A 12,795-nucleotide genomic window follows, 5' to 3' on the forward strand; every position below is an offset into this window, starting at 1 on the left:
TTTGATAAATGCTTCTCGTCCCCGCCCACTTCCGTGCTGCTGCTGCTGTATACACACAAACACTCCCTCAGTGAGGTCTGATAATTTTGCTTGGCAGAGACGTTTTGAGATTAAGGACAAATAATGTTACATTGTTTGTGTTCACAAAGACCAAACAGAGGCAGAAAAATAACAGCAATGGCAGAAATCAGCAAAAGTTACGGACCACAGCTTTAACTAAAAACGTTTTGTTTGATAGTTAATTTCAAGAATCAAGTATTTATTAAGTAATAGTCTAAATTCTCTCAAGTGCTCTCTCTTGACAGTCAACTTGTGAGAAGGAAATTTCAGACCCTGTGCTGTCTGACAAGTGGTGACTTCCTCATTAGTTTGCAGTCACAGCAGCAAAAGTGTTTAAATTATTTACATAATAGAATCACATGCTGTTGAAGGGGGTGGGGCAGGTGGCAGTGGAGTAACACAAGCCATGAGGATGAGGAAATAAATCTGTCCAGCTTACATAATAAAGCTGTGAGCTACGGACACAAACTGTAGGCACCGATCCAACATGGAAAAACACCTCACCCATGACATCAACACCCACCCCGCCCCACTGAAAGAAGTCAGGAAATTGGACCTGAGCTCCATAACCAAGCAGTGGAAGGAAGAGATGAACAGGGGTCAGGAGCGAGGGAAGGATGGAGGGGTCATAGAGGAGGTTGGCAAACGCACAAGGGCAAATGTCGCATAATATTCACAGAGGTATGCACAAGGGAGCCCTCAAAAAAAGGGAAAAAGACAGCGAATGGGTTTTGACCTGATCCATTAAACACTGAGGACAAAAGTAATGGGGAACATGAGCAGTGAAATACAGGTCTTAAACACACCTCAGCAGGGACGTCAGGCTCAGGTGGAGGTGCCAGCTGAGTGGAAATAAAGAGCTGGTGTTAGTCACAGTTAAAGGATGTGGAGTTAGCTGTGTTGCTTCAGTCTCCAACAATTAGCACCTTCCCTGAAATACCACTCTGACCCAAAAGATTGAATCATAAATGCAGCTGTATACGGATATGTGTGTATAACAATGTGCTATATATAGATCTAGCTCCAATGAGTGTTCTCAGACCTTTGGACAGCGCTTTATATTTACACCAGTCTGTGGTGTATGTCTGGATATGCCTTTTTTAGCAGCTCAGCAGTTTGCCAGTCACATGCACAGCTGCAAATCATAAAAATGCGTGCCAGATGCAGAAAGAAGGCAAAAACACACCGTATCTCATGTTGTATCTTCACACAGTGCTAGTCTAATACAGTGCTCATATACTGTATATGATAGTGCAGCAATAACTAACAGCAGCAACAAAAAAAAAAACAATAAGCAGAAGCTCTGCACACAACAACAAGGACAACAAAAAGAAGCCGTAAGCTCACCACTGCACTACTGATCAGTGACAACACTGCACTTAGTACTCTGAGGTTCCTTTGTAACACTCTGCTGCTGCAAAGGGTTGCTGCCCATCTCCTCCACAACACTGCAGTTATGATAGGGGAATTTTTTTTTTATATTCATCCTAAAACACATGCATCCACAAATATGTTGCTGCCAGAAAAGTGTTTAAAATGATGCAAGAGTGGTAAAAATGTAATAAACAATAATTTCCATAACTAGTAAATATATTTTCTTCAGAATTCAGTAATTGTTTGCTAGTACAGACTTGGAGGCAATTTCCATGTTCTCAAACTACTGAAACTAACAAAACAGGTTCGACAGTTCGGCAGGCAGTGAATATATATACACACACACACACACACACACACACACACACACACACACACACACACACACACACACACACACACACACACACACACACATATATATAAAATCACAAATAATTAATAAAATGTAACTCTGTTTCCTACTGTTGCTAATGAGCATTGTTTATTTAAGTGTAATAAAGTGAATCAAAATGAATGAATGAATAATTTGATAATAACTGGCAATCAACTTATGATATCGATAAATCATATTTCATAATAATAATACTACTAATAATAATAATAATAATAAAAAATAGAACTCCATTGCAGAGCAGAGACCTTTGAGGTATGTATGAGAAACAAAACTGTGTGGATATACGTATACACTCGGCACTTACACACACACACACACACACACACACACACACACACACACACACACACACACACACACACACACACACACACACACACACACACACACACACACACACACACACACACACACAGGTTGTTTGTGCAGCTATCTTTTAAAGGACCTGCATCGACTCCCATTCAAACAAAGCCTTTTTTTAACCTTAACCAAAGCCAGTTAATGCCCAACCCTAACCTTGAACCTAACCACAATTCAAATCTTCTAAACTCCTAAAGTCCTAAACTTAACCAGGTCTTCAGAAATTAGATGTGCTCTCCATGAGGACTTCTGGTCCCGACAAGGACAGTGTTTATGTCAGAAAACGTCCTAAAGAGATGACAAATACAAGCATACACATACACACACACGCACACCCACAAAATAACTTTGCAGAGTAGCAACTGTAAAACATTAAATTGAAAACATGCAATGGAGAGTAACATGGGCATACAGTATGTTTCCCCCTGTGGTCCAGTCATGCTGGTTTATGCTGACTAATTGGAATTTCCCTCTATCAAGCCTTTTACGTCAACACACTGATTTCCACTGAAAAATGGTGATGCATCATAGGTTGAATCTATGGTCGCCATCTGTCTCCAATGTCGTCTTATTCAGTTCAAAAACAAACAGTTGTGGATGGTGGAACATAAAACCCACCAGTGAGCGAAACACAACCTAATTACTGTCAACAGCTCGTGTGTAAGTTGCATCAGCTGGGCGCACTGGATGCACTGCCTCCTACGTTGTCGTGTTTGTGGCAAAGCCATAAAAACAACCCCAATAAGATTTGTGGTTAAAAGAAACAGTTCACAGATCAGTGAAACCTGTACACTCCTCCACAGATGCTGTTGCTTTCTATAAGAGGCTGCCAGAGGATAAACTCTGTCTTTGTTTAAAATACAAACTAAGAGACGCAATTCACGTCCATTAAAAAAAAAAGGCAGACACAATGAACACCACGACACCTAATCTCACCAGGAAGTCGTAAAGGAAAATAACAGCTCATAATGAAAAAAAACAAGACTCTAGGGGAAAAGGCCAGAAAGACGTTTTTGTAGAAACCTCTGCTGAAAAACTAAAATTGGCCCCTTGCCCTTTAACAGACTCAGACCACGAACCACTAACAGGTGCTGCGTTGGCTGAAGTTCACACCCACTCCAACCCCAACTTTCCCATGTCTCCCCTCTGTCTGTCCTGGGTTGCCTGGGCCGAAGTGCACCAAGGCTACTGTCTCCTGGAGGACAACTCTGCTGCACTTTTATTGCCAATTACCACTAAAGGTCACACATCAGTGGAGGGTTTAAGATTCCAGGAAAACAGAGGGAAAAAAAAATATGAAAAAAATAAAACGTTGGTTGTTATGTAACTGCTGTCTAGGAGCTGGCGGGAGCCCAAGAACCATGCAGCATTGTTGGTGGAGGGAAGTGGGACAGAGCTGCCTGCCTGCTGCTGAGGAACATCAGCAGCACCCCCTGTTGACAGAGAGAAACACAGCAGCCCGGCTACAGCAGACAGGAGGACAAACAAAGACAACTGGACTCTATCTGAGGCTCATAGTGGGGTGGCATCTGGATTAGGGGTTAAGTTACACACCGGATTTGACAGTGGAGAAGGTAAAATATGCATGGCTATTAAAGTGAAATTTGTAAAAGGTGACGGGGAGAGAAAACAGAAGTATAGAAGTAAAATATATATTTTTTTAAAACTAGAAATCTAAGCCAAACAAACAGGAACTGGTTGGGAGAGTTTGAAAGACACGTTCACACACCCTCACATGCACAGTCATGCAGACCACCATGCTCTCCCAGCATAGAAACACGTCCCTTATATAACAGCCCATGTATGGGTTATGGAGTCAGCCCCGTCCTCAGCAAACCGTGTTACATCACCAGTAAAAAGACTCCATCTCCATCTGACCCTTTGTAACCTCTCGAGAAAAACAGAGGCTCTCATGTGGCCGTTGAGGAAACGCAAACACATGCAGTGGATGATACGATCAGGCCAGACAAAGAGGGAGGCTGACTCAACATGCCGTGTTCTATCACGTTTCTATTTCTGGAAACATGAGATAATCTCGCTGCTAATGGGTGAGCTCTTTCCCGCTCTCTCTCTCTCTATCTCTCTGTGCACACACCAGCAGCATCAGGGCCACGGACGTTTCATGCAACAAGTAGAAGTATGATGGGCTCAGTCACACAGTGGTGGAACTGACAGCCACATTCATTCCTAGAGACCTGTGGGTGGGTGTCGTGGTGGGTCAGGGAGCAGCCGAAGGGGGTTACATAACAGCAATCAGGGGAGTTTATCTTGCTGTTCCTGCCAAGGAAGGCTGCGGTTTTGGCCAATCCACATAGTAGCAGGTCATTGCATACTGTTGTTAATGTGTTTGTGTGCGTGTGTGAATGAGTGACACGCAGCATGTGCAGCGGGATAAGAGAGTTAGGGAGTACAGTACATTCTTGAGATACTATATATGGGAGGAGTCGATGAAACAAAGCACTGGTCTCTGACAGGAACAGTCTGTTTTTGTGGAAGCTGGGGATTTCCATTGCTAAAGTACCAGACAGCACGTGTGACATGGGGGGGGGGGGGGGGGGAGGGATAGAGAGAGAGGAAATAAAAGAGACAGAGAGAGAGAAACTGAGAGAATGTTGCTTCTTGGACCCTTTCCAACCATTTCCCCAACAAACCCATGAGTTGTTCACTTCTGTTGCACTCACCGCGAACCTTGATTAACACCCCGCCAGAAGTTAAAGTGGTCAATTTAGCCCTTTTTACAGTTACAGAATAAGTAATAATACTAATACTACTACTAATAATAATAATAATAAACACCAGGGCACAATATTTAAATCAATGTGAAAATGTGTGAAGCAGTATGCTGTGCCAGAATTTGCAGCTGTAAATCATGATAATAGATGGATATTTAATTATTTGTCTCTGAATAGAAAAATAATTTCATTTTTCTTTACATCTTTGCATAATATAATTATATAAATGATGCATTTATCATAAATTGGATTAACCTTCAAAAGACAAACAGATATCACCATCGAAGCCAGTTCTTGACTGCATATTTTTACTTCTTGGTTACAGCTCAAAGCTTTATTTATTTATTTAATAATAATGTATCTATGCTTTATTTATACAGATTTTGGACAGTATAAATAAATTGGAATTGACTTAATTTTACTGAAATACAATTGAACCTAAATGAACAGTAAATGAATGGTAAAAATATTTAAAATATCAAAAACGAAAAGTGGTTAAAGCTCTGACAATAAGCCTTTCTGGGCTTGGTTGTATATTATATTGAAATAATTTGTCCTCATTTACTGAAGCTAAAATAATAATATTTTGCTTATGGTTTGTAATATGATGAACAAGAATTTCTCTTCCACTCATCACTAAAGTGTATGTTACTACACCCACATTCTCATCACCATTTTCTCCTCACATCTGTGTAATTTCACATCTGAAATCAAGATCACATAGTCAAATGTGAATATGTGTGACTACACAGGGACAAAATATCCCTTTTGGCAGGGAGGTAATGAAGTTCAAAGAGATTTAGAATGGTTTTTACAGCACAAAAAAAACATGTGAAATTGATTATTATGAAGAAAAACTAAAGAAATAGAAACACACCCTCCCTCAATGGAAATTCCTGGGCCCAGAAGTCACACTGGGTTTGTGATCTTAGCTGCATAAATGCTATCACAGGCAAATTGCACAACTAGTGTCTTCTGGGCTTTTATAGGTGAATACAATCAATCTGATGATCTGTGTTTTTCTAAAATCTAATAAGATCTCTAAGAGGGTATGATCATAAATCAACACAACAGACAAACACACTGCGTAACATACTAGCTCAGGAGCGACACGGACAACAGCTAAGGACGGACTGAGAATGTGATGCTACACGCTACTCGCAGCACAAGCACATCTATGCCGTTAGTTGCAGACAAATCGGATGTACGTCACACCAACAGTAAGTAAAATGATCGACCTCAGCCACATCCATCTCATCATCAAAGGCAATCAGCTGCAAGAGAAGAAGTATAGGGGGCACAGAGTTAGTAAAGCTCCATTAGTGAGTTAAAAGCTCGGTGAAAAGAGTGCAGGTGTTAAAGCATGCGAAGGGGAAAAAAAAACACACAAACACACAGAGTGAAAAAATGAAAGGACAGCATGATGAAACCAGAGGAAATTAGTAACAGTAGTAAACACCCTCCCACGTTCATGTTGCATTGTTTCACAGCATTGAAATCACAAACAGAATTAATTGGATAGTTTAGGTTTTTGAAGTGTGGTTGTATTAGGCACTGACACACTCTCACTCAGAACATGGCTGCCAGCAGGGACACAAGGACAAATACAGTTTAGTCACTTAACAAAAGGCTGACCTAATAAAATCTACACCTGCTTAAGTGTACGATATTATAGCATAGCATTTGATTTTATATCATTTAATCTCACCATCAGACAGCCTTTACTAACTGAAAACTTAACTGTAAACTGCTCACTATCGGCACCAGAGACCTTAAAGAAAATCAGCAATTTACAAAAATGTCAGACAAGAGTTGATCAGTAAAGGTGTCAGTCGTTCGGTAAAATAGGGATTTGTTCCATATTTGGAAAGATGAAAGACGTGCTCCGTATTGAATAGATACGGAACACACTTTGTTCCTTGTTTCTGATGATCAAGTCAGTGCAAAACCAAAACAGAAAATAATACAGATTAGTCCACTAATGAAGATTGTGCGATTTGTATGAGGGAAAATAAATTCCTCCTCCGGCTGCCAGGCCCTCTCCATCTGTCTGTCATTCATTACTCTCCAACAGAAAACACTGCATCCTGTGTATCGTACTGCTCAAGTAAAAAAAAATATATAATAAAATTATATAGATTTTTAAACTCATATTTGGTTGATAGAAAGTTACAAATATAGAAAAAAAACTATTGTTAAACAGTGAAATCTCTTACTCAATGTACAGTATGTAAAGTGCATTATATCAAGTAAATGGGGGTTGCAATGTGTGTGCAATATGTAAACAGTATAACAAAGTAGAGATTTTACTGACTTTGCTACTTCAGGGATCCTTTGTCACGTTTAACCTAAGCAACACAAACTTACCAAAACAAGGCAGAAGTAGATCAACAACTCCTCTGTCCCTGCAAGCTAAAAAAAAATGCTGATTTTCTCGATGGACTTTGATGTAGGAGGGCAGGTGATTTACAGTTTTCAGTTACCAGTCAGAAAAACTTGACCAACAGTAAGTTAATGATAAAGCGGTGATTATTTTCTAAAGATATTGTAGATTTAAGCAGGTGTACATCTTAATAAAGTAGGTACACCTAAAATCTCTTGGCCTGTGTGTTCCTGCCAGCAGCCTTGTTTTCAGTGAGGGTGAGTGTCCTTGTCTCACAGACAAAAAACCTGAACTATCACTTTAAGCCTGTCTGACACTGATCAGCAGATCAGATAGTTCAATGTTCAAAGTGTTTACTGATAAACAAATGCCTCCTTGCATAAAAGAGCTGTGAGATGTGTTAACGGTGTTGTTGTTCTTTTCTCTTCACCTAAAAATGCAACAACAAAAGTTATTCTATTGGTCTCAGATCTCAGACATAGAGCCTTATTTTGAAATTACAACCTGTAAATTCAACATACTTCATGTGCTGTAGTGTTCTACAGTGATTTCCTTACCCAGTAAGCCGGACTGGAAAGTATTGAACCTAAAATGATGTATCATGACTGCACTTCACTTTTGAAAAAGTATACTTACTACGGTTGATTAATGTAACAACATCCCAATTAAATCAACTGCAGTTCTTACATGATAAAAGGTGAAAAGAGCCCATTAAGGAAGAAAATGTTGACAGGCATTATAAGTTGTAAAATGAGTAAATGAGAAAAAACTAAATGTTCCCTAAGAGTTTCATAGCAACAAGCAAAATTGATTGAGGAAAACGAATTATCCACCAAAACCATATGGTTGGAACAAAATGACAGATGGTGAAATCATACATAATATTTAAATAGAGTTTTGAAAAAGATTCTGTTGATTTCACATACACCATAAAACTTTTTTGAACGTCTGTTACATTTAACTTTTTTTTTTTTTTACATTTTACTGATGCCTGATATGTAAATCAACAGGTGGTCCTTCTTTTAAAAGCTTCATAAACGTGTGGGATTATATGCAGCCTAAAGCTACAATTGGATTTATTTATTGTCATAAATAAATTGTATTTTGGAGCAGGTGAATTGAATAAGTATTACAATATACTGTATAAAGAGATTTGAATAACTGAAGAAGATGCTCTTGAATGCAGGCGGTTTGCTTAAAGTGTAAATAAAATATAATCTCTTCTTATAAATTAATTTTTTTATCGAGTACCTTTTGTTGTTGCTCTGAAACAGGTTTAGATTTGGTTGGGGATGAAGTTAGCCTGTAAACCCTTTGTGTTAGATGGTTTATCCTTTTATTGGCCAACTGATTTAAAACGACTGATTAGAGATTATCAAGAGAAGGCGTTATTAGTCACAAGATGCCATGGACAGTAAAGCAGCTGGAGCACACATGTTGTTAATAGTGTCCATGTTAATATTCACTGCTTTCTTGTTTGATTTGGACTTACTAAGTATTAGTAGGAGAAAGCAATGAGGGAATCTGTTTTCATGAAGTCAGTGCCAGAGTTTGTCAAACATAAAAGGTGAGAATTCAAAAAGTGCCATGGCTGAAGTGATGAAACTCTAAATACAGTACTTTTTATTGTACTTTGCAGGCTCCAGAGAATACCAAAGAGAACTCAGCCTCTGCCTTTATTGTTTTGCTTTTTGATCTTGTGTCTTTGGTGAAGTGGGAACACAGGAACTCTGTATCCTGAGCGTTTTATGTCGCGTGTGGGCGACGACTGGGCATGACTACAAGCAGACAGGATGGGAAACGCCATACACAGTGGGTGCGTACCTTCTCCCCATAGCCGCGGTCTTTTGTCATCATTTCCCTCAGTGTCTGGAGCACTTTGATGCACAGTCGCTCCTCATTCTCCTCCAGCAACTGCTTGGTGTGTTTGATCAGTCTGGTCAAAGGGAGAAAAAGAGACATGAGTCCAAAGAGTCCATATAATCTCTACCAGAGAACATCATAATGTCCCATAAATCGACCATTTAATTTCCATCATAAAAGTACCTTTTAGCGTCAAACAACAGGTTTGGACGATGAGGGCCTGGAAGCATTATTTTTTAAGTGTTTTGCATATAAATGAGTAGATGTACTGGGTTCTGACCAACAGTTTCACAATCATTTTCTACTTGACCTGATAGTATTTATTTTATGATTTGTAGGGGCAGCTAAATGTAGCACTTCACTTTAAAAAAAAAACTGTTCTGATTTATATTCTTTGCACTACCATCCCATTAATTTCAGATCAATGTAATACTGACATACAATGTGCATTGACTTTGAAAATATGAGGCGAGTTATTGTCTCAGGAAATGTATCATTCAATCATTTACCGTAGATGTGAGGAAGAAAATAAATTCACAATTCATCGTCACATTGAGATAAACTGAGATCTTTCCTTGACATGAGCCTAATAATGACAACACATGTAGCATCAGAAAACAATAACAACAAATAGCACTGATGAAGATTCAGCTTTATCAGATTTATCAGTTAATTAAAGCAGCTGCAGCTACTACTACGTTTGAAAACCACCAAATTCTAATGAGTCCCAGTGCCACCATTGAGCCAATTGCTAGCCTTAACTCTGCATTATATTGACCATCTCTGACATTTTCTACTCACTTTGATATGAATCCTCCACTTTCACACTTCTTTCGAGCTTCTGTGTTCTCCGGGAAGAGGAGCTCGGGGCGATGCAGGACGTCAACCAGCACTGAGAGCTCAGCTTGGACCAGCGGCCTCAGACGGTCCTCCAGTGCTGACACAATGTCCTGCAGACCATAAAGTAATAAGGAGCCAGATGTGAGATGTAGTGTTATTACAGCAGACTATCATCATATGTATGCTGATCAAAAGATTTCTCTGACTCCCTGTCAATGACCTTCAAAGAGGATAATGTCATCTCCGGTGACTAAGCTCTGATCCTGGTTCACTGAAGTTCTTCTTATTCAGATGTAAACACAGCAATTTACTGTTGAAGTTTAAATTTGACATACAGAACACTTAAAAAAATATTGAAGGGTTGTTGAAGAAAATTATACAAAACCCATTACCGAAAATCTGTAATTTGTTGAATCAGTGGAACCTTTATTTAACAGATAACAGTAAAAATAAAAGGATTTTCAGTGTTTTCCACTGACGAACCCAATTGTACTTTGGAACTGTTTACAAGACTGAAAGGGTTACACTATTGCTGTTCCGGAAGGTCATTGGGCAATTACAGGAGTGTCCATCAGAGGTTTACATCCGAAAGCAAGCGCGGGTTGTGTCGAACTTCATTAAATAATTAACAATTAGTCCAAAAACAATGTTTCTCAGCGTGAGACTGAAAAGTATTTTGGTGTTTTCATGTAAAGTACAGTACATATTATTGTGAAAAGATTCAGGGGATTAGTGGAAATCTCCAAGGGCAGAGACGGCATGCATGAACACTTCAAACCCTCAGGTGGTATTATATATTAAGAAACTGTCATGCTACTATGACGGACATAGCCATTTAGGAGTCAGAGCAGTCACTGTCACTTCATATAATCTGCCACTACATCAGCAACCTAAAACTATATGACAAAAACCATCTCTGAGTTCTCTGGGACTGAACTTGTCAGAGATGGATTGGACGACAGCGGGAGCGTGTTACGTGGTCAGACAAGTCTAAGTCTCTTCTTCTTTTTGGAAGAACCAAGTATCAGTGCTCATGGAACAGGTGATCTGAGGTGATGTGAGGAGAGGTAGAGATGGGGTCAACCATCCAAAGCAATGGACATTGAAAAAGAGAGGTGAAGAAGAGAGTGCAGGCAGGTTGGAGTGAGTGGAGGCGAGTGTTGGGGCTGACGGAAGGATAGCAGCAAAAGTAAAAGATTTTCATTGGGAGTGGCCAGGATGGACAGGACCATTTCAAAAACATGAACCTTGGAGGTGTCACTCGACTAAAACAGCATGACCTGATTGACAGGATTTTCCTGTTTTAGTGGCATATAAATTTAACTGTCATCGGCATAAAAATGGAATGTGATAACGTGTTTTCGAAAAAATGTATCCAAGAGGAAGTAAGAGGATATATTTTACCAGGAGCTTCATGTCTATTTTAGCTGGGACATGCCAGGCCTCATTCTGCTCAAGTTACAACAATGAGGCTTCATAGACAGAGTGTGTGTGTGAGTGTGTGTGTGTGTGTGGGGGGGGGGGGGGGGGGGTGCGTGTGTGTGTGTGTGTGTTTTTTAAGAATTTAAGAGGAAAATCACACAATGACAGCCAAGCATTCCCGGGCGACCTCTCCATGAATTTATGTGAGAAAAACGGGGATGTGCATATGCTAAAAAAACAAAAAAAAAAAGTTCCCCTTCTCTACACACACGTCACATCTCATGATGATTCCTGAGAAAATAAGAGAAGTTGCATCACAACGCCTGCTGGTCTGGTAATGATTACAGTATGGTTTGGGCTTTTTTTGTGAGTGGGCAATAAAGGGGAACAAAACTAACACATAGGGAAAAAAGAGACTGAGTTTTTTTTCTTTCTTTCTAAATAAAGAAAAAGTGAAGGAAAGCATTTTAGGAACGACATATTTTTTTCTCTGGAAATGAGATAATCAGAGGCAGTATTTTTTTAGGGGTTTTTCAGGGTTCCTGTGAAACAAACTGAATCATTCAGAGATTCTTCAGACTTCCACTTAAAGTTGAGTCATCATTACAAGGAAAGGGGGGGGGCAACAGTTTGGAGTTTTTTCCCAGAATCAAATTTGGAACTACTACAGAAACCTGTTTGGGCTACAGTTACCAAAAGCATTACGTCACTGAACAGCATTGGTGGGGGTGTTGTGTGTGTTAGTGGTTCCTGACTTGGGATAGTGCAATACCACTATTTTGTGTCAACAGCACATGCTTAAGTATCTACCAATACAGATCTAAATATTGATATATTGATATCTAGTATCTTTTAAAATACAAAGTTTTCGACAACACATTTGTGCTGTGTATTACTCCCTAGCCACATCATATCCATTTAAAATATATATCGTTCCAACTGTGTCACGAATATTCTGATCCCATTAAGATGAACTTTAGTTTATCTAACATTTAGGGTTTTCAAATGTCGGATAATGTGTACAACATTAATTAAGCGGATTATTGCCTTTTTTTTAAATTATTATTAGCATCAGCCTATTGTTATTTAATTCCTCAGTCAGTTGAGTTTTATCTTCATTTGAAAGATCTGATCAATTAAAAAAATAGTTATCTTTCAATATAACATTATATTCTCTGCACAAATCTTGCGAGACTATTATGGTCACGACTGCAGTTTTAATGATGCACCAGGTTGGAGAGATCATTTTTGTACAATCTGCAGCATTTGCCCTGTGAAAATCTCTTTCATAACCAATCAAAATTGGTATGGAAAATTATTATTATTATTAAGGTTTATTTAGATAGGGACAGATACAAAAACAT

General features: G+C 39.1%; 1 protein-coding gene across 1 annotated transcript in view; it reads right to left on the reverse strand.

The window, feature by feature from the left end:
- Positions 1-12,795, reverse strand: part of itpr1b (inositol 1,4,5-trisphosphate receptor, type 1b) — a gene marked incomplete at both ends in the record, with an annotated part of 108,108 nt that overhangs the window by 52,244 nt on the left and 43,069 nt on the right. The window contains 4 exons of the mRNA XM_083893028.1: positions 867-902; positions 6,162-6,197; positions 9,131-9,242; positions 9,971-10,119. Coding sequence (XP_083749154.1) covers positions 867-902; positions 6,162-6,197; positions 9,131-9,242; positions 9,971-10,119 — 333 coding nt within the window. The remainder of the gene's footprint in view (positions 1-866; positions 903-6,161; positions 6,198-9,130; positions 9,243-9,970; positions 10,120-12,795) is intronic.

Source organism: Microchirus variegatus (genome assembly GCF_963457635.1).
Source record: "Microchirus variegatus genome assembly, chromosome: 7".
NCBI classification, from domain to species: domain Eukaryota; kingdom Metazoa; phylum Chordata; class Actinopteri; order Pleuronectiformes; family Soleidae; genus Microchirus; species Microchirus variegatus.